The sequence below is a fragment of the Pleurodeles waltl genome, chromosome 8 (genome assembly GCF_031143425.1).
Source record: "Pleurodeles waltl isolate 20211129_DDA chromosome 8, aPleWal1.hap1.20221129, whole genome shotgun sequence".
Classification (NCBI taxonomy): domain Eukaryota; kingdom Metazoa; phylum Chordata; class Amphibia; order Caudata; family Salamandridae; genus Pleurodeles; species Pleurodeles waltl.
The window spans coordinates 190,151,750-190,174,927 of NC_090447.1; the positions used below are offsets into that span (position 1 = coordinate 190,151,750).

General features: G+C 47.3%; 1 protein-coding gene across 5 annotated transcripts in view; it reads left to right on the plus strand.

The window, feature by feature from the left end:
* The window catches only part of TIAM1 (TIAM Rac1 associated GEF 1), a 537,211-nt gene that overhangs the window by 445,597 nt on the left and 68,436 nt on the right, over positions 1 to 23,178 (plus strand). For all 5 annotated transcript variants that reach the window (XM_069204046.1, XM_069204045.1, XM_069204047.1 and 2 more), the window contains 3 exons: positions 14,524 to 14,703; positions 14,900 to 15,018; positions 22,159 to 22,267. In XM_069204046.1, coding sequence (XP_069060147.1) covers positions 14,524 to 14,703; positions 14,900 to 15,018; positions 22,159 to 22,267 — 408 coding nt within the window. The remainder of the gene's footprint in view (positions 1 to 14,523; positions 14,704 to 14,899; positions 15,019 to 22,158; positions 22,268 to 23,178) is intronic.

Genomic DNA, 23,178 nt, shown 5'->3' on the forward strand with positions numbered 1-23,178 from the left:
GAGCTTTTTCAAACACAGCCTGTCTCAGTAAAAAATTACCAAAATACACTATAATGGCCCGTGGGTAACTCTGGTCTCTATTAGTAGCAGTCAAAGCTTGTTTTTTCTTCATTAACGGAAAACGGTGTGCTCTCTGAATCTCCTTTTCCCAATCCCAACCATTCAAGTCTGGGAATGCTTGCTTAAAAAGTGAAGCTATATAAGCCCTAGTATCCTGCCCCTCGAGGTCCTCTGCTATACCCAAGATCCTCAAGTTATTCCGCCGCTGACGGTTTTCAGCATCTTCCAGTTTCCATTGAATATCCGAGATCTGCTGCCCTTGTGTCGTCGTCTGTGCTGTTGCTGCTTTAACTTCGATTTCCAGCTCCTCCGTTCGAGTCTCCATGGTGGCGATGCGTACACCAATATCCTGGCAGGATTTGACCACTTTTTTAATAGATAGTTGTAGCTGTCTGCTAGCTGCTTTCATTTTCCTGCTCTCCCTCTGAGTCTGTTCATGATTCTGAACCATTGTCCTGTAGATAAGATCCAAAGAAGGAGGTTCTGCAAGGTCGCCCGTGGGGGGGGGGGCACCAGAGTGCTACAGGCCGAATCCCTTTTCGAAAAGACCTGTTGGGTGGCCGTATAATCCCACTGCATTTCACCATCCTCCTCTTGAGGCTTGATCGGGTCTCTCCTAAGCTTGGCCCCTGAGCTGCTCCTGGCTTCAGTTTGCTCAACTGATTTTCTTCTGCATGTTAAGTAGTTCGATACCCAGATACTTGCAGCAGAGCTACTCTCGATATCTGAATCTGTTAAAGGAATTTCTTCGTCCAAATCTGAGTCTTTAGACTGATCGGAGAGAGAAAAAAAACTCTCTGCTCTATCAAATGGCCCCTGATCGTTGTTTGTTGGTTTTGCCTCTTTTCCCCTCTGGGCAGGAGCTGGGGGGGTAGTCTCATATATCGTTGAGGACTTGGCCATATCGTCAATTTGTTGCAAATTTAACTTGCAGCTTGATGGACTAGATTGTACTACACATTTCTCTGGGATGGATTCCTGAGACCTCTGATTTGACTCCTTAAGTTCCTGCTCGGATAGCTTCGCACACCCCATTGGGGGGAGGGCCACCCCCTCCCCGCTATTTCCTGGGCTTGTACTGGCGGTCTCTTGACAGGGTGGCTCCCTCCCCCCTGCATCGAACATAGGAGTGAATGCTTCAGGAGATGTAAATGCAACAGGTACATGCTCATCATTGACTCCTAACACGTTTGGTTGTGCATCACAAGCTGCCTTTTCCGTGGACCTTTGCTTAGGCCGCATCACGCTAGAAAACATTGTTGGAACAGAGTACCTTGCGTCTTTTTCCATGTCGGTTGTTTTGTGCGGGCCCCCTTTCACTTGAAGATTGCTGTGCTCCTTTGATCCGGGGACCGGTAGCTTTTTATCCTTTCTGGTTCCTCCTGGGTCTTGGTTCTGCCGTGCCCGTAAGGAGCGAGGGGTCCTGTTTATCTTCGGCGCCATCCGAGCGTCCCACACGCCCCAAACACCAACTAATATTGCCAGGAAGCGGCAGGAATCGCGCTTAGCCGAGAGGGGTAAGAGCGCGGTTCTGGAGCGAGCGTCACGCTCGCATATTCTTGCGGGGCCCACCGGTGCCTGCCGTTGCGGCCCCGATCCTGGCAGGGACCACCAGAAAGCCGAAAAGCGCCCGCAGCGGTCCGTGCTGCCGGCGCACAGCATCCGCGGCATCCGCGGCCGCAGGTGAGCGAGAGCCGCGTGTAGTCTGGGGATGGGCTAGAGCGGTAGTGGCGATCAGCCGGTATAAAGAAATGGCTCCCTGTTGCAGTTACCCCCCACTTTTTGCCTGATACTGATGCTGACTTGACTGAGAAGTGTGCTGGGACCCTGCTAACCAGGCCCCAGCACCAGTGTTCTTTCACCTAAAATGTACCATTGTTTCCACAATTGGCACAACCCTGGCACCTAGGTAAGTCCCTTGTAACTGGTACCCCTGGTACCAAGGGCCCTGATGCCAGGGAAGGTCTCTAAGGGCTGCAGCATGTCTTATGCCACCCTAGGGACCCCTCACTCAGCACAGACACACTGCTTGCCAGCTTGTGTGTGCTGATGGGGAGAAAATGACTAAGTCGACATGGCACTCCCCTCAGGGTGCCATGCCAACCTCCCACTGCCTGTGGCATAGGTAAGTCACCCCTCTAGTAGGCCTTACAGCCCTAAGGCAGGGTGCACTATACCACAGGTGAGGGCATATGTGCATGAGCACTATGCCCCTACAGTGTCTAAGCAAAACCTTAGACATTGTAAGTGCAGGGTAGCCATAAGAGTATATGGGCTGGGAGTCTGTCAAAAACGAACTCCACAGCTCCATAATGGCTACACTGAATACTGGGAAGTTTAGTATCAAACTTCTCAGAATAATAAACCCACACTGATGCCAGTGTTGGATTTATTAAAAAATGCACACAGAGGGCATCTTAGAGATACCCCCTGTATTTTACCCAATTGTTCAGTGCAGGACTGACTGGTCTGTGCCAGCCTGCTGCTGAGAGACGAGTGTCTGACCTCATGCGGTGAGAGCCTTTGTGCTCTCTGAGGACAGAAACAAAGCCTGCTCTGGGTGGAGGTGCTTCACACCTCCCCCCTGCAGGAACTGTAACACCTAGCAGTGAGCTTCAAAGGCTCAAGCTTCGTGTTACAATGCCCCAGGGCACTCCAGCTAGTGGAGTTGCCCGCCTCCTGGACCCAGCCCCCACTTTTGGCGGCAAGTCCAGGAGAGATAATGAGAAAAACAAGGAGGAGTCACTGGCCAGTCAGGACAGCCCCTAAGGTGTCCTGAGCTGAGGTGACTCTGACTTTTAGAAATCCTCCATCTTGTAGAAGGAGGATTCCCCCAATAGGATTAGGGATGTGACCCCCTCCCCTTGGGAGGAGGCACAAAGAGGGTGTACCCACCCTCAGGGCTAGTAGCCATTGGCTACTAACCCCCCAGACCTAAACACGCCCTTAAATTTAGTATTTAAGGGCTACCCTGAACCCTAGAAAATTAGATTCCTGCAACGACAAGAAGAAGGACTGCCCAGCTGAAAACCCCTGCAGAGGAAGACCAGAGGACAACAACTGCCTTGGCTCCAGAAACTCACCGGCCTGTCTCCTGCCTTCCAAAGAACTCTGCTCCAGCGACGCCTTCCAAAGGGACCAGTGACCTCTGAATCCTCTGAGGACTGCCCTGCTTCGACGACGACAAGAAACTCCCGAGGACAGCGGACCTGCTCCAAAAAGACTGCAACTTTGTTTCAAGAAGCAGCTTTAAAGAACCCTGCAACTCCCCGCAAGAAGCGTGAGACTTGCAACACTGCACCCGGCGACCCCGACTCGGCTGGTGGAGAACCAACACCTCAGGGAGGACCCCCGGACTACTCTACGACTGTGAGTACCAAAACCTGTCCCCCCTGAGCCCCTACAGCGCCGCCTGCAGAGGGAATCCCGAGGCTTCCCCTGACCGCGACTCTCTGAAACCTAAGTCCCGACGCCTGGAAAAGACCCTGCACCCGCAGCCCCCAGGACCTGAAGGACCGGACTTTCACTGCAGAAGTGACCCCCAGGAGTCCCTCTCCCTTGCCCAAGTGGAGGTTTCCCCGAGGAAGCCCCCCCTTGCCTGCCTGCAGCGCTGAAGAGATCCCTTGATCTCTCATTGACTTCCATTGCGAACTCGACGCTTGTTCTAACACTGCACCCGGCCGCCCCCGCGCCGCTGAGGGTGAAATTTCTGTGTGGGCTTGTGTCCCCCCCGGTGCCCTACAAAACCCCCCCTGGTCTGCCCTCCGAAGACGCGGGTACTTACCTGCTGGCAGACTGGAACCGGGGCACCCCCTTCTCTCCATTGAAGCCTATGCGTTTTGGGCACCACTTTGAACTCTGCACCTGACCGGCCCTGAGCTGCTGGTGTGGTAACTTTGGGGTTGCTCTGAACCCCCAACGGTGGGCTACCTTGGACCAAGAACTGAACCCTGTAAGTGTCTTACTTACCTGGTAAAACTAACAGATACTTACCTCCCCCAGGAACTGTGAAAATTGCACTAAGTGTCCACTTTTAAAGTAGCTATTTGTGAATAACTTGAAAAGTGTACATGCAATTGAAATGATTCAAAGTTCCTAATGTACTTACCTGCAATACCTTTCAAACAAGATATTACATGTTAAATTTGAACCTGTGGTTCTTAAAATAAACTAAGAAAAGATATTTTTCTATAACAAAACCTATTGGCTGGATTTGTCTCTGAGTGTGTGTACCTCATTTATTGTCTATGTGTATGTACAACAAATGCTTAACACTACTCCTTGGATAAGCCTACTGCTCGACCACACTACCACAAAATAGAGCATTAGTATTATCTATTTTTACCACTATTTTACCTCTAAGGGGAACCCTTGGACTCTGTGCATGCTATTCCTTACTTTGAAATAGCACATACAGAGCCAACTTCCTACAGCCGGGAAATCCGGCCGCCATCTTGGATTCACCTATCTGAGACCAATTTCTCCCCAAGAATTGGGAAAGAAGGCGGACCATTGGGTCAAGCCTAGGGTGACCAAGACTTCCACAGGGGTTGACCAAAAGAAAGGGGTCACAAAGCCTCCCCAGGGGAAAGGTGTTGAGACATCCAAAAACAAAAATAGTTAAGAGTCTTCTTCAGGCCCCCAAATACCTGCACAGGAGGGTGGGCCCAGAGCCTCTTCACAAAACAATTTTGGGTACAAGGGTAAAAACTTTGATCCCAAAAAGGCCTGGTGTCGTAGCTGTAATCAGCCTAGACACCAAACTGGATACAAGGCCTGTCCCAAGAAAAGTACCACTTCCAACTCCACTCCAGCTAACACTGGAATGGCTAGTCTCCAAGTGGGATCAACAGTGTGCCCAGAGCAAATCAGGTGTCACACTGAAGCTACATTAGTCTCTGAGGGTGGGGTGGATTTAGCCACACTGGCTGCCTGGCCTCCTAACATACAAAAATACAGGCAGCAGCTCTTAATTAATGGGACAAGTGTAGAAGGCCTGAGGGATACAGGTGCCAGTGTCACCATGGTGACAGAGAAACTGGTTTCCCCTGGTCAATACCTGGCTGGACAAACTTATCCAGTCACCAATGCTGACAATCAAACTAAAGTACATCCCATGGCTATGGTAACTTTAGAGTGGGGAGGGGTCAATGGCCTGAAACAGGTGGTGCGCTCCTCAAATATCCCAGTAGACTGTTTGCTTGGAAATGACCTGGAGTCCTCAGCATGGGCTGAGGTAGAACTGAAAACCCATGCAGCCATGCTGGGTATCCCTGAACTGGTGTGTGTCAAGACTAGGGCACAGTGCAAGGCTCAGGGTGAAAAAGTAGAGCTGGAGTCTGGAAAAAGGGCCCAGCCTACCAAGAGGAAAGGAAAGACAACTGGGAAACCAGCTGCAACACAACAACAAAAAGAGAACCTCTCTTCTCAGGAAGAAGTTCTGCCCTCTGAGGGAACTGAGCCTATGTAGTTGGAACCTTATCAAGTTGAGCTCTTAGGCCCAGGGGGACCCTCAAGGGACCAGTTGTGTAAGGGGCAAGAAACCTGTCCCTCTCTTGAAGGCTGTAGGAAGTTGGCTCTGTATGTGCTATTTCAAAGTAAGGAATAGCATGCACAGAGTCCAAGGGTTCCCCTTAGAGGTAAAATAGTGGTAAAAAGAGATAATACTAATGCTCTATTTTGTGGTAGTGTGGTCGAGCAGTAGGCTTATCCAAGGAGTAGTGTTAAGCATTTGTTGTACATACACATAGACAATAAATGAGGTACACACACTCAGAGACAAATCCAGCCAATAGGTTTTTATATAGAAAAATATCTTTTCTTAGTTTATTTTAAGAACCACAGGTTAAAATTCTACATGTAATATCTCATTCGAAAGGTATTGCAGGTAAGTACTTTAGGAACTTCAAATCATCAAAATTGCATGTATACTTTTCAAGTTATTCACAAATAGCTGTTTTAAAAGTGGACACAGTGCAATTTTCACAGTTCCTAGGGGAGGTAAGTATTTGTTAGGTTAACCAGGTAAGTAAGACACTTACAGGGCTTAGTTCTTGGTCCAAGGTAGCCCACCGTTGGGGGTTCAGAGCAACCCCAAAGTCACCACACCAGCAGCTCAGGGCCGGTCAGGTGCAGAGTTCAAAGTGGTGCCCAAAACACATAGGCTAGAAGGGAGAGAAGGGGGTGCCCCGGTTCCGGTCTGCTTGCAGGTAAGTACCCGCGTCTTCGGAGGGCAGACCAGGGGGGTTTTGTAGGGCACCGGGGGGGACACAAGCCCACACAGAAATTTCACCCTCAGCAGCGCGGGGGCGGCCGGGTGCAGTGTAGAAACAAGCGTCGGGTTTGTAATGGAAGTCAATGGGAGATCTAGGGATCTCTTCAGCGCTGCAGGCAGGCAAGGGGGGGGTTCCTCGGGGAAACCTCCACTTGATCAAGGGAGAGGGACTCCTGGGGGTCACTCCTCCAGTGAAAGTCCGGTCCTTCAGGTCCTGGGGGCTGCGGGTGCAGGGTCTCTCCCAGGTGTCGGGACTTAGGATTCAAAGAGTCGCGGTCAGGGGAAGCCTCGGGATTCCCTCTGCAGGCGGCGCTGTGGGGGCTCAGGGGGGACAGGTTTTTGTACTCACAGTCTTAGAGTAGTCCTGGGGTCCCTCCTGAGGTGTTGGATCGCCACCAGCCGAGTCGGGGTCTCCGGGTGCAGTGTTGCAAGTCTCACGCTTCTTGCGGGGAGCTTGCAGGGTTCTTTAAAGCTGCTGGAAACAAAGTTGCAGCTTTTCTTGGAGCAGGTCCGCTGTCCTCGGGAGTTTCTTGTCTTTTCGAAGCAGGGGCAGTCCTCAGAGGATGTCGAGGTCGCTGGTCCCTTTGGAAGGCGTCGCTGGAGCAGGATCTTTGGAAGGCAGGAGACAGGCCGGTGAGTTTCTGGAGCCAAGGCAGTTGTCGTCTTCTGGTCTTCCTCTGCAGGGGTTTTCAGCTAGGCAGTCCTTCTTCTTGTAGTTGCAGGAATCTAATCTTCTAGGGTTCAGGGTAGCCCTTAAATACTAAATTTAAGGGCGTGTTTAGGTCTGGGGGGTTAGTAGCCAATGGCTACTAGCCCTGAGGGTGGGTACACCCTCTTTGTGCCTCCTCCCAAGGGGAGGGGGTCACAATCCTAACCCTATTGGGGGAATCCTCCATCTGCAAGATGGAGGATTTCTAAAAGTCAGAGTCACCTCAGCTCAGGACACCTTAGGGGCTGTCCTGACTGGCCAGTGACTCCTCCTTGTTGCTTTCTTTGTTCCCTCCAGCCTTGCCGCCAAAAGTGGGGGCCGTGGCCGGAGGGGGCGGGCAACTCCACTAAGCTGGAGTGCCCTGCTGGGCTGTGACAAAGGGGTGAGCCTTTGAGGCTCACCGCCAGGTGTCACAGCTCCTGCCTGGGGGAGGTGTTAGCATCTCCACCCAGTGCAGGCTTTGTTACTGGCCTCAGAGTGACAAAGGCACTCTCCCCATGGGGCCAGCAACATGTCTCTAGTGTGGCAGGCTGCTGGAACTAGTCAGCCTACACAGACAGTCGGTTAAGTTTCAGGGGGCACCTCTAAGGTGCCCTCTGTGGTGTATTTTACAATAAAATGTACACTGGCATCAGTGTGCATTTATTGTGCTGAGAAGTTTGATACCAAACTTCCCAGTTTTCAGTGTAGCCATTATGGTGCTGTGGAGTTCGTGTTTGACAGACTCCCAGACCATATACTCTTATGGCTACCCTGCACTTACAATGTCTAAGGTTTTCTTTAGACACTGTAGGGGTACCATGCTCATGCACTGGTACCCTCACCTATGGTATAGTGCACCCTGCCTTAGGGCTGTAAGGCCTGCTAGAGGGGTGTCTTACCTATACTGCATAGGCAGTGAGAGGCTGGCATGGCACCCTGAGGGGAGTGCCATGTCGACTTACTCGTTTTGTCCTCACTAGCACACACAAGCTGGCAAGCAGTGTGTCTGTGCTGAGTGAGAGGTCTCCAGGGTGGCATAAGACATGCTGCAGCCCTTAGAGACCTTCCTTGGCATCAGGGCCCTTGGTACTAGAAGTACCAGTTACAAGGGACTTATCTGGATGCCAGGGTCTGCCAATTGTGGATACAAAAGTACAGGTTAGGTAAAGAACACTGGTGCTGGGGCCTGGTTAGCAGGCCTCAGCACACTTTCAATTGTAAACATAGCATCAGCAAAGGCAAAAAGTCAGGGGGCAACCATGCCAAGGAGGCATTTCCTTACAAAGGCCTTAGGCAGCAAGCTGCTGAAGAGTCCAATGGCAAGAAAACTGGAACACATAGGGTCTATTGGGAAGATGGACTCCTGTACACTGAGGCAAGAGATCCCAAACCTGGTGCCACTAGGAGAGTGGTAGTGCCTCAGGAGTTCAGAGTTTTCATGCTGACCTTAGCCCATGATATTCCCCTTGCTGGGCATTTGGGACAAACCAAGACGTGGGAGAGACTAGTCAACCACTTCTACTGGCCCAACATGTCCCAGAAAGTTAAGGAGTTTTGTGTCTCCTGTACCACCTGTCAAGCCAGTGGTAAGACAGATGGACATCCAAAGGCCCCCCTCATCCCACTTCCAGTGGTGGGGGTCCCCTTTGAAAGAGTGGGTGTGGACATAGTGGGTCCACTTTAACCTCCCACAGCCTCAGGAAATATGTACATACTAGTAGTAGTGGATCATGCTACTAGGTATCCTGGAGCTATTGCCCTTAGGTCGACTACTGCCCCTGCAGTAGCCAAGGCCCTCATTGGTATCTTTACCAGAGTGGGCTTCCCTAAGGAGGTGGTGTCTGACAGAGGTACCAACTTCATGTCAGCATACCCGAAACACATGTGGAATGAGTGTGGAGTGACTTATAAATTCACTACACCCTATCATCCACAAACTATTGGCCTTGTTGAGAGATTCAACAAGACATTAAAAGGCATGATCATGGGGCTCCCAGAAAAACTCAAAAGGAGATGGGATGTCCTCTTGCCATGCCTGCTTTTCGCTTACAGAGAGGTGCCTCAGAAGGGAGTAGGGTTCTCACCCTTTGAACTTCTGTTTGGCCACCCTGTAAGGGGACCACTAGCTCTTGTGAAAGAAGGCTGGGAGAGACCTCTTCATGAGCCTAAGCAAGACATAATGGACTATGTACTTGGCCTTCGTTCAAGGATGGCAGAGTACATGGAAAAGGCAAGTAAAAACCTTGAGGCCAGCCAACAGCTCCAGAAGTTTTGGTATGACCAAAAGGCTGCACTGGTGGAATTTCAACCAGGGCAGAAAGTCTGGGTTCTGGAGCCTGTGGCTCCCAGGGCACTTCAGGACAGATGGAGTGGCCCTTACCCAGTGCTAGAGAAGAAGAGTCAGGTCACCTACCTGGTGGACCTGGGCACTAGCAGGAGCCCCAAGAGGGTGATCCATGTGAACCGCCTTAAGCTCTTCCATGACAGGGCTGATGTGAATCTGTTGATGGTAACAGATGAGGATCAGGAAGCTGAGAGTGAACCTCTCCCTGATCTTCTCTCATCAAACCCTAAAGATGGTTCAGTAGTTGGAGTGATCTATTCAGGCACCCTCTCTGGCCAACAGCAATCTGACTGCAGGAAGGTCCTGCAACAGTTTGCTGAGCTCTTTTCCCTAACCCCTGGTCAGACACACCTGTGTACCCATGATGTGGACACAGGAGACAGCATGCCTGTCAAAAACAAGATTTTCAGACAGTCTGACCAAGTTAAGGAAAGCATCAAGGTGGAAGTCCACAAGATGCTGGAATTTGGAGTAATTGAGCACTCTGACAGCACCTGGGCTAGCCCAGTGGTGTTAGTCCCCAAACCTCACACCAAAGATGGAAAAAGAGAGATGAGGTTTTGTGTGGACTACAGAGGACTTAATTCTGTCACCAAGACAGATGCCCATCCCATTCCTAGGGCTGACGAACTGATTGACAAATTAGGTGCTGCCAAATTCTTAAGTACCTTTGACTTAACAGCAGGGTACTGGCAAATCAAAATGGCACCAGGAGCAAAAGAAAAGACCGCATTCTCCACACCTGATGGGCATTATCAGTTTACTGTTATGCCCTTTGGTTTAAAGAATGCCCCTGCCACCTTCCAAAGGTTGGTGAATCAAGTCCTTGCTGGTTTGGAGTCCTTTAGTGCAGCTTATCTTGATGATATTGCTGTCTTTAGCTCCAGCTGGCAGGATCACCTGGTCCACCTGAAGAAGGTTTTGAAGGCTCTGCAATCAGCAGGCCTCTCTATCAAGGCATCCAAATGCCAAATAGGGCAGGGAACTGTGGTTTACTTGGGACACCTTGTAGGTAGAGGCCAAGTTCAGCCACTCCAGCCTAAGATCCAGACTATTCTGGACTGGGCAGCTCCAAAAACCCAGACTCAAGTCAGGGCATTCCTTGGCTTGACTGGGTATTACAGGAGGTTTGTGAAGGGATATGGATCCATAGTGACAGCCCTCACAGAACTTACCTCCAAGAAAATGCCCAAGAAGGTAAACTGGACTGTAGAATGCCAACAGGCCTTTGACACCCTGAAACAAGCAATGTGCACAGCACCAGTTCTAAAAGCTCCAGATTACTCCAAGCAGTTCATTGTGCAGACAGATGCCTCTGAACATGGGATAGGGGCAGTTTTGTCCCAAACAAATGAAGATGGCCTTGACCAGCCTGTTGCTTTCATTAGCAGGAGGTTACTCCCCAGGGAGCAGCGTTGGAGTGCCATTGAGAGGGAGGCCTTTGCCATGGTTTGGTCCCTGAAGAAGCTGAGACCATACCTCTTTGGTACTCACTTTGTAGTTCAAACTGACCACAGACCTCTCAGCTGGCTGATGCAAATGAAAGGTGAAAATCCAAAACTGTTGAGGTGGTTCATCTCCCTACAGGGAATGGACTTTATAGTGGAACACAGACCTGGGACTGCCCATGCCAATGCAGATGGCCTTTCCAGGTTCTTCCACTTAGAAAATGAAGACTCTCTTGGGAAAGGTTAGTCTCATCCTCATTCGTTTGGGGGGGGGTTGTGTAAGGAAATGCCTCCTTGGCATGGTTACCCCCTGACTTTTTGCCTTTGCTGATGCTATGTTTTGAATTGAAAGTGTGCCGAGGCCTGCTAACCAGGCCCCAGCACCAATGTTCTTTCCCTAACCTGTACTTTTGTTTTCACAATTGGCACACCCTGGCATCCAGGTAAGTCCCTTGTAACTGGTACCCCTGGTACCAAGGGCCCTGATGCCAGGGAAGGTTTCTAAGGGCTGCAGCATATCTGATGCCACCCTGGGGACCCCTCACTCAGCACAGACACACTGCTTGCCAGCTTGTGTGTGCTGGTGAGGACAAAACGAGTAAGTCGACATGGCACTCCCCTCATGGTGCCATGCCAACCTCACACTGCCTATGCAGTATAGATAAGTCACCCCTCTAGCAGGCCTTACAGTCCTAAGGGAGGGTGCACTATACCATAGGTGAGGGCACCAGTGCATGAGCACTGTGCCCCAACAGTGTCTAAGCAAAACCTTAGACATTGTAAGTGCAGGGTAGCCATAAGAGTATATGGTCTGGGAGTCTGTCAAACACGGACTCCACAGCACCATAATGGCTACACTGAAAACTGGGAAGTTTGGTATCAAACTTCTCAGCACAATAAATGCACACTGATGCCAGTGTACATTTTATTGTAAAATACACCCAAGAGGGCACCTTAGAGGTGCCCCCTGAAACCTTAACCAACTACCCGTGTAGGCTGACTGGTTTTAGCAGCCTGCCACACTCGAGACATGTTGCTGGCCACATGGGGAGAGTGCCTTTGTCACTCTGTGGCTAGTAACAGAGCCTGCACTGGGTGGAGATGCTATCACCTCCCCCAGGCAGGAGCTGTAACACCTGGCGGTGAGCCTCAAAGGCTCACCCCCTTTGTTCCAGCACCACAGGGCACTCCAGCTAGTGGAGTTGCCCGCCCCCTCCGGCCACGGCCCCACTTTTGGCGGCAAGGCCGGAGGAAATAATGAGAATAACAAGGAGGAGTCACTGGCCGGTCAGGACAGCCCCTAAGGTGTCCTGAGCTGAAGTGACTCTAACTTTTAGAAATCCTCCATCTTGAAGATGGAGGATTCCCCCAATAGGGATAGGAATGTGACCCCCTCCCCTTGGGAGGAGGCACAAAGAGGGTGTTCCCACCCTCAGGGCTAGTAGCCATTGGCTACTAACCCCCCAGACCTAAGCACGCCCTTAAATTTAGTATTTAAGGGCTCCCCTGAACCTAGGAACTTAGATTCCTGCAACCTAAGAAGAAGAGGACTGCTGAGCTGAAAAACCCTGCAGAGAAGACGGAGACACCAACTGCCTTGGCCCCAGCTCTACCGGCCTGTCTCCCCCCTTCTGAAGAAAACTGCTCCAGCGACGCTTTCCCCAGGACCAGCGACCTCTGAATCCTCAGAGGACTGCCTTGCTCTAAAAGGACCAAGAATCTCCCGAGAACAGCGGCCCTGTTCAACAAAGACTGCAACTTTGTTTCCTGAGGAGCAGCTTTAAAGACCCCTGCAATTCCCGCCAGAAGCGTGAGACTTGCAACACTGCACCCGGCGACCCCGACTCGACTGGTGAAGAAACAACGCTACAGGGAGGACCCCCAGGCGACTCCAAGACTGTGAGTAACCAAAGTTGTCCCCCCTGAGCCCCCACAGCGACGCCTGCAGAGGGAATCCCGAGGCTCCCCCTGACCGCGACTGCCTGACTCTAAGATCCCGACACCTGGAAAAGACCCTGCACCCGCAGCCCCCAGGACCTGAAGGATCGGAACTCCAGTGCAGGAGTGACCCCCAGGAGGCCCTCTCCCTTGCCCAGGTGGTGGCTACCCCGATGAGCCCCCCCCCTTGCCTGCCTGCGCCGCGGAAGAGACCCCTTGGTCTCCCATTGATTCCTATTACAAACCCGACGCTTGTTTGCACACTGCACCTGGCCGCCCCCGCGCTGCTGAGGGTGTACTTTCTGTGTGGACTGGTGTCCCCCCCGGTGCCCTACAAAACCCCCCTGGTCTGCCCTCCGAGGACGCAGGTACTTACCTGCTGGCAGACTGGAACCGGGGCACCCCCTTCTCCATTGAAGCCTATGTTTTTTGGGCACCACTTTGAACTCTGCACCTGACCGGCCCTGAGCTGCTGGTGTGGTAACTTTGGGGTTGCTCTGAACCCCCAACGGTGGGCTACCTTGGACCCAAACTTGAACCTCGTAGGTGGTTTACTTACCTACAAAAACTAACAAATACTTACCTCCCCCAGGAACTGTTGAAAATTGCACTGTGTCCACTTTTGAAATAGCTATATGTGTTTTATGTAAAAAGTATATATGCTATTGTGATTATTTAAAGTTCCTAAAGTACTTACCTGCAATACCTTTCAAATGAGATATTACATGTAGAATTTTCTATACAAAAACCTATTGGCCTGGAATTGTCTCTGAGTGTGTGTTCCTCATTTATTGCCTGTGTGCATGTACAACAAATGCTTAACACTACTCCTTTGATAAGCCTACTGCTCGACCACACTACCACAAAATAGAGCATTGGTATTATCTCTTTTTGCCACTATCTTACCTCTAAGGGGAACCCTTGGACTCTGTGCATACTATTCCTTACTTTGAAATAGTGCATACAGAGCCAACTTCCTACATGAACCTTTCAGGGTAGATGACTGCTATGCACTAGGTCGTCTCATAGTAAGATGTTGGCATTAGAATATGGGAAAATCCCCAACGACTGTCAAAGAAGATTTCAGTAGGCTTTCATAGGGCTATCTCCAGTATGGGTCTATTTACAAAAAACTTAGTTGTATTGTGGCATCAAGCTATTACTGTATAACTCTGTACTTACTGCTAGTCTATGTTTTATGAATGTGTTTTGCGATCCACCTTTTCTGCTGGAACAATGTCACTCCAAAGAACTATAATAATGTATACATTGTACTGTACGGTAGATAAAAGCACTTACACACAGTAAACATTTTGTTGTGTTTATTTAGTAATTAATTAATTGCTAACACGTTAACATGCTGTCTAAAAGTCATTTCAGTGGGCCAATGCTTAAAGAAATACAATTCATGACAGTTGTGTAATGTAAACAAAAATGATAATTTAATCATATAATTACAAAGGACACCGAGTGATACTTTTCCAGTAGCAACAAACTCGTGTTTGTAAAGTAGTGTTTTTTTTGACTAACCAAAAGTTGCAGAAATGTTTCACAGTATAGGTTAATATAACAGTTATTCCACAAACAAGCTGCATGCACTTAGAGACTTTACAAGAATTCTTGTATTTAGCAACAGAAAGGTCTATTTTGAATCGCAGTCAAACTGATATGCCCTGCTCATCTATGAGCTTAAATTAATGTATTTTCATTAAACATATAATGCTATATGAGATTAGTTTATAGGCATCTTATGTTTTCTATTTAACAGCCAGGACAGATTCTGCTTTTAAGGCATTCTTGGATGCACAGAATCCCAAACAGCAGCACTCCTCAACGCTCGAGTCTTACCTCATTAAGCCCATTCAACGAATTCTGAAGTACCCTCTGCTGTTGAAGGAACTCCTTGCGCTGACTGACGTTGAGAGTGAAGAACATAATCATCTTGACTGTAAGAAAAGAGTTCCAAATTATAGTGGCACTTTCTTGTGCATGTTATCACTTCACAGTGCCAATCGTATGTTCTCATATCAATGGGAAGTAGCATTGACTGCCACGTTGACTGTGTCTTTTGAAGCTGTCTTGATTGATTTTCTAAATATCCTTTAGTTGACTGTGCTATTGAAAATCTCTTCTTTTTGGCCCAGGGGCAATAAAAACCATGAACAAGGTGGCCAGCCATATTAATGAGATGCAGAAGATTCATGAGGAGTACGGTGCTGTGTTTGATCAACTCATCGCTGAGCAGACAGGAGAGATCAAGGAGGTGCAGAATTTTCATATTCTAAAGTTGAACCACATGCATCAGTATTGACGCTTTGATGTTTAGTAATAAGCACCATTGTAATCATCTTGGTTAGAAAAAGAGCTGTCTGACATATCGTGCATAGTTAGCATTTTAGTTTTAGACATTAGCTTGTTTTCAGCATACTAGTAATATTTAGAGTGCAGTGAGCCACAGGTTGAAACCCCAATAATATTTCTTTTTTATAGCTGATGAATTCTGTACTGCAATCGGATAGCAAGCAATGTGAATTTATCTACAGAGTGCTAGTACTCTTACAAAGGGCCTGATGTCCTAAATAATGTAGCAGGCCCGAGGGATTGTCCTTCAGTGAGCAGCGCACAATGGTTGTTGTATCTCTGTAACTTGAAGCACTCAGGTTGTTTACAGCCGTGGTGTGTGCAGTGCACCCTGGTTCCCATGTAGATAATACAAGGATCATTGTGATGTGAAAATAATACTCTCTGGTTTCATTCCAGTGGCTTGAATTGAACTCTACATTTTCAGGAGGGTTACAAATGGATAAAGTTGGCATGGAGCAATAGCTGGGCCATATTGGGTAAAATGTGTGCTGCTGCAGAAAGGAGAACAACCCACTTTCTTAAAATGTTCCAGCTTAAATATTAAGTAGTGGCACAAACATGTTCTTCTTCAGTTCATACTTAAACAATGTACAAGCATTATTTTAAAAAAATAGGGTATAGGTCATTACATGCAATAAACAAACGAATTTTGCACTATTGTTGCTGAAGAAGCTGAATTCATTGAATTTGTACCAATTTGCTACAAAGCAAGCATAGTAAACACATGAAATCAATTTGTTCCATTCTTGCTTCATGTGAAATCACCACTGCAGTCAAATGCTCCATTGCATAGTATACAAGCAACAAAAATAGTGCAAAATGTATGTGCCTCATTTGTTCTTAAATAAATGCATGTTCGATGGCATATGTTGCTGCAGATACACATGTTTAGCACAGTCTGCTGCCTGGTGTTGGGCTCGGAGTATTACAAGTTGTTTTTCTTCGAAGAAGTCTTTTTTGGTCACGGGACCGAAGGACTCCTCCCTCTTCGGCTCCATTGCGCATGGGCGTCGACTCCATCTTAGATTGTTTTTTTCCGCTGTCGGGTTCGGACGTATTCCTTTTCGCTCCGTGTTTCGGTTCGGAAAGTTAGTCAGAATCTCGGAAGAAAGCGTCGGTATTGTTCCGTTCGGTATCGGGATAGTTAGGTACATCGACACCGATCATCGGAAGGCTTTGGGGTAGCTTCGATTCCCCAATCGGGGCCTGGTCGGCCCGACCGCGTGCGACATCGAAGCCGATGGAACGGACCCCGTTTCGTTTCTGCCCAAAATGTCACAGTAAGTATCCTTATACAGATCAGCACTTGGTCTGTAACTTGTGCTTGTCCCCCGAGCACAAGGAGGATACCTGTGAGGCCTGTCGAGCCTTCCGGTCCAGAAAAACACTCCGGGACCGAAGAGCCAGGCGTCTACAAATGGCGTCCACGCCAACAAAACAACGTTTCGACGACGAAGAGGAAACATTCTCGGTTCCGGAATCAGAATCCGGAGACTCCGACGTCGAACAACAGCAACAAACAGTGAGTAAGACGTCGAAAATTAAAACCGTTGAGAAGACAAAAGCCCAGGGGACGCCACTGCCAACAGGCCATGGCTCGACCCATAAGACCGGCGACCCGTCGAAGGCGCCGAAAAAGGGCACGCCCATAGCGAAGACACCCGACTCCGGTCGAGGGACCGCCATGGAGCAACCTCGGAGCCGAGATAGCGGCTCCGAGAGGCAAAAACAAGATGCCGGCACCGAAAAACCTCGGCACCGAGACACACTGCCGAAATCCACAAAAATTCTGTCTGTGCCGAAGCCGAAAAAAGATTCTCTCTCGGCGCCGAAAAGTTCCACACCTTCATCCTACACAGAGGAACAAGGAATAAGTGGCCAGATGCACAGATTTGGACAAGAGCTCCAAAGTGTAGAATCAGACTACACACAAAAGAGACTGTACATCCAGCAAGACACAGGGAAGATATCAACCCTTCCCCCAATAATAAGGAAAAGAAGGATCGGACTTCTTAAGGATGACGCACAACCACAAGCCAAAGTGGTTAAAAAAGTCACGCCTCCGCCCTCTCCACCACAACAGGCATCGCCGGCACAAACACCGCCACAAATGCACTCACCAGTGCAAACTACCATAAGTCAAGATAATCAGGATCAAGACGCTTGGGACCTATATGACACCCCAGTGCCGGACAATGATCCCGATTCATACCCCACAAAGCCGTCACCGCCAGAGGACAGTACCTCATACTCGCAACTGGTGGCTAGGGCTGCAGAATTCCACAATGTCCAACTGCATTCCGATCCTATAGAGGATGATTTTTTATTTAACACCCTCTCGGCTACACATAGCCAATATCAATGTCTCCCAATGCTACCAGGGATGTTACGGCACGCAAAACAAATTTTTGAAGAGCCCGTAAAATCAAGAGCCATCACCCCAAGGGTGGATAAGAAATACAAACCACCACCCACAGACCCAGTGTTTATTACTTCGCAGTTACCACCTGACTCCGTAGTAGTAGGGGCAGCTCGCAAGAGAGCAAATTCCCATACATCTGGCGACGCCCCACCTCCGGACAAAGAAAGCAGAAAATTTGATGCAGCAGGAAAAAGAGTAGCATCACAGGCAGCCAACCAGTGGCGCATCGCAAATTCTCAAGCGCTGCTGGCCAGATATGACCGCGCACACTGGGATGAGATGCAACTTCTCGTAGACCATCTTCCCCAGGAATACCAAAAAAGGGCGCAGCAAATAGTTGAAGAGGGACAAACAATCTCAAACAATCAAATCCGCTCTTCACTGGACGCAGCCGATACTGCAGCGAGAACAGTCAACACTGCTGTCACCATAAGGAGACACGCTTGGCTCCGCACTTCAGGCTTCAAACCTGAAATCCAGCAGGCTGTCCTTAATATGCCCTTCAACGAGAAACAACTTTTTGGCCCTGAAGTGGACACAGCCATTGAAAAACTTAAAAAGGACACAGACACGGCCAAAGCCATGGGCGCACTCTACTCCCCGCAGAGCAGAGGCTCTTTTAGAAAAACTCCATTTAGAGGGGGGTTTCGTGGCCAACCCACAGACACCACCAGCCAACAAACAAGAACCACACCATATCAGGGTTCATTCCAAAGGGGAGGTTTCAGGGGATATAGAGGGGGTCAATTCCCAAGGAGTAGGGGAAGATTCCAGACTCCAAAAACACCTCCACCTAAACAGTGACTTTCAAGTCACACAACCCCTTCACTCAACACCAGTGGGGGGAAGACTAAGCCAATTCTACCAATCTTGGCAGCAGATTACAACAGTCAATTGGGTATTAGCAATAATCCAACATGGCTATTGCATAGAATTCCACAAATTCCCACCAAACATCCCTCCAAAAACACGCAAAATGTCACCACAACATTTAGAACTTTTAGGACTAGAAGTTCAAGCACTACTGCAAAAGGATGCAATAGAGTTAGTACCAGTACAACAAAAAAACACAGGAGTTTACTCCCTGTACTTTCTAATTCCAAAAAAAGAAAAAACATTAAGACCAATATTAGATCTCAGGACACTAAATACCTACATCATATCGGACCACTTTCGCATGGTCACACTACAAGACATCATTCCACTGCTCAAACAGCAAGATTACATGACCACATTAGACCTAAAAGATGCGTACTTTCATATACCGATACACCCTTCTCACAGAAAGTACCTAAGGTTTGTATTCAAAGGAATACATTACCAATTCAAGGTGTTGCCATTCGGAATAACAACTGCACCAAGAGTATTCACAAAATGTCTAGCAGTAGTAGCAGCACATATCAGGAGACAACAGATACATGTGTTTCCTTACCTAGACGATTGGCTAATCAAGACCAACACAGTAAAAAAGTGCACAAACGACACCACATATGTCATACAAACCCTTCACAAACTGGGTTTCTCCATCAACTATACAAAGTCACACCTCGAACCGTGTCAGACACAACAATATCTAGGGGCAACCATCAACACATCAAAAGGAATTGCCACTCCAAGTCCACAAAGAGTGCAAGCATTCCACAAGATAATAAGTGCTATGTTTCCAAACCAAAAGATACAAGCAAAATTTGTGCTAAAACTTCTAGGCATGATGTCATCATGCATAGCCATTGTCCCAAACGCAAGACTACACATGCGACCCTTACAACAGTGCCTAGCATCACAATGGTCACAGGCACAGGGTCAACTTCAAGATCTGGTGTTGGTAGACCGCCAAACATACCTCTCGCTTCTATGGTGGAACAGCAACAATTTAAACAAAGGGCGGACATTTCAGGACCCAGTGCCTCAATACGTTATAACAACAGATGCTTCCATGACAGGGTGGGGAGCACACCTCAATCACCACAGCATTCAAGGACAATGGGATGTACACCAAACAAAATTTCATATAAATTACCTAGAACTGTTAGCAGTATTTCTAGCGTTAAAAGCCTTTCAACCCATAATAACACACAAATACATTCTTGTCAAAACAGACAACATGACAACAATGTATTATTTAAACAAACAAGGAGGAACACACTCAACACAATTGTGTCTCCTAACACAAAAAATATGGCAGTGGGCGATTCACAACCACATTCGCCTAATAGCACAATTTATTCCAGGGATCCAAAACCAACTAGCAGACAACCTTTCGCGAGACCACCAACAAGTCCACGAATGGTAAATTCATCCCCAAGTTCTGAACAAGTACTTTCAAATTTGGGGAACACCCCAGATAGATTTGTTCGCAACAAAAGAAAACGCAAAATGCCAAAACTTCGCATCCAGGTACCCACACCGCGAATCACAAGGCAATGCTCTATGGATGAGTTGGTCAGGGATATTTGCATACGCTTTTCCCCCTCTCCCTCTCCTTCCATATCTAGTAAACAAATTGAGTCAAAACCAACTCAAACTCATACTGATAGCACCCACATGGGCAAGACAACCTTGGTATACAACTCTACTAGACCTTTCACTAGTACCGCATGTCAAACTACCCAACAGACCAGATCTGTTAACACAACACAAACAACAGATCAGGCATCCAAACCCAGCATCATTGAATCTAGCAATTTGGCTCCTGAAATCCTAGAATTCGGACACTTAGACCTCACACAAGAATGTATGGAGGTCATAAAACAAGCTAGAAAAGCTTCCACTAGACACTGCTATGCATCTAAGTGGAAAAGATTTGTTTGCTACTGCCATACCAATCAAATCCAACCTTTGCATGCCTCTACGAAGGACATAGTGGGATACTTACTACATTTGCAAAAAGCGAATCTCGCTTTTTCATCTATAAAAATACACCTCGCAGCAATATCTGCTTACCTACAAACTACTCATTCATCGTCTCTATTTAGAATACCAGTTATTAAAGCATTCATGGAAGGGCTAAAAAGAATTATACCACCAAGAACACCACCAGTTCCTTCATGGAACCTTAACATCGTCTTAACAAGACTCGTGGGTCCACCTTTCGAACCCATGCATTCCTGTGAAATGCAATATCTAACGTGGAAAGTCGCATTTCTCATTGCAATCACATCCCTCAGAAGAGTAAGTGAAATACAGGCATTTACCATACAAGAACCATTTATTCAAATACACAAAAATAAAATAGTTCTAAGAACAAATCCAAAATTTCTACCAAAAGTAATCTCACCATTCCATTTAAATCAAACAGTAGAATTGCCAGTGTTCTTCCCACAACCAGATTCCGTGGCTGAAAGGGCACTACATACATTAGACATCAAAAGAGCACTAATGTACTACATTGACAGAACAAAGCTAATCAGGAAAACAAAACAACTGTTCATAGCTTTTCAAAAACCACACATAGGAAATCCAATCTCTAAACAAGGCATTGCTAGATGGATAGTCAGATGTATTCAAACATGCTATCTTAAAGCCAAGAGAGAATTGCCTATTACACCAAAGGCACACTCAACCAGAAAGAAAGGTGCTACAATGGCCTTTCTAGGAAACATTCCTATGAGCGAAATATGTAAGGCTGCAACCTGGTCTACGCCTCATACATTTACTAAACACTACTGTGTAGACGTACTAAATGCACAACAAGCTACAGTGGGCCAAGCTGTACTAAGAACATTATTCCAAACTACTTCAACTCCTACAGGCTAAACCACCGCTTTTAGGGGAGGTAACTGCTTTATAGTCTATGCTAAACATGTGTATCTGCAGCAACATATGCCATCGAACTGAAAATGTCACTTACCCAGTGTACATCTGTTCGTGGCATTAGTCGCTGCAGATTCACATGTGCCCTCCCGCCTCCCCGGGAAGCCTGTAGCCGTTTAGAAGTAGATCTTAAATCTTAAACATTTGTACATTTGTAAATAATTATTATAAACTTTTTATGTACATACGTATTCACTCCATTGCATGGGCACTATTTATAGCAAACAACTCTATCCTCACCCTCTGCGGGGAAAACAATCTAAGATGGAGTCGACGCCCATGCGCAATGGAGCCGAAGAGGGAGGAGTCCTTCGGTCCCGTGACCAAAAAAGACTTCTTCGAAGAAAAACAACTTGTAATACTCCGAGCCCAACACCAGGCAGCGGACTGTGCTAAACATGTGAATCTGCAGCGACTAATGCCACGAACAGATGTACACTGGGTAAGTGACATTTTCATTTTTTATGTAACACGGCCCAAGACTATTATGCAAATACTTGAATAGACTGAAAAAACAAATTTCTGAGATTTGTTTTTTTTTTTGCATACTGTGTATGCATGATAGCTCCTGGACAAAGCATTACGTAAGATTTTGAAAAACAATTTGTATTTTTCCCCAATATTAATTAATGCAATTTGGCAATAAATAAATAAAAATAAATATATATATATATGTATATATGTGTGTGCGTGTGTATGGACCGGCAGTCTTGTGATTGTTTTAAGTATGTTGAAAATGTTCAACGCTTTTGTGGTTCCATTGTAGCAAGCAGTAAAACATGTATGAATATGCTTGCTTTGTAGGTAGCAGACCTTTCTATGGGAGACCTACTTTTGCACACTACGGTAATCTGGCTGAACCCTCCTGCGTCCTTAGGGAAGTGGAAAAAGGACCCAGAATTAGCAACGTTCGGTATGGAAAACTGATTTCATAATAGCATGCTACCACTTGTTCACCTCAGAATCAATGCAGAGACCCAGACCTCTTATTTTACACATGCCTTGTTTCTTATTTCACTATTTCTCAATATGAATTATGCATGGTAAGAAGGAATTTCATGCTCTATTTACTACTGACAAGCCAGATCACATCCAGAGTGGAAATATTCAAGCCCCATGCAGCTCCTCTCAACCATTCCATCCAGTAGAACTGTGATATTTATTCCAATTTCTAATGAGTTTCATTCATAACAAATGATGTCTTTGAAACAAGCACATGCCGACTACAGATGTATACCCATATGCAGAGGACAGATGTACACAAACATGCTGAGGACAACTCTAGGCCTGCATAAAGAGTTCTAGATTTATATCCACTTGTACATTACAGTTCCGTACCAACATGCAGAACACAGAGGTACAGCCATGTTCATATAGCAGGAAACCACAAATAAGCCTATTTGATCTGACCATTTGCAAACCTGGTATAACAACAAAGAAGACTCTCTGCTTCAGCCCTTCTATCCCCCAATTCTTTCTTTCTTGTATGGTACACAACTTTTTTTATACATTTCTATGCTTTACAGAGTTTCATGTTTTTTTTCTTTTGTTTTGTGCATCAGTCTCCACCCTGAAAAGTCTTCTTGCCATCTGCATTTTCTCAAGCTTGTACAGGTGGTCAATTGTAAATGTGAGCTCAGTACTTTTAAAGAAGAGTGTCATTTCCTCTCTTCCAGAACTCTCACAGTCACCCCAGAAGAACAAAATTGTTCTACCCCGAAAAATCGTTCTGACCTTGTTTAGAGACAAGAGCTGGCAACAGAGGCTATCCTACCCCTCCTCTTCCTCCTCAGTTTTATGTCTTGATGTACTATCCTGTGTTCG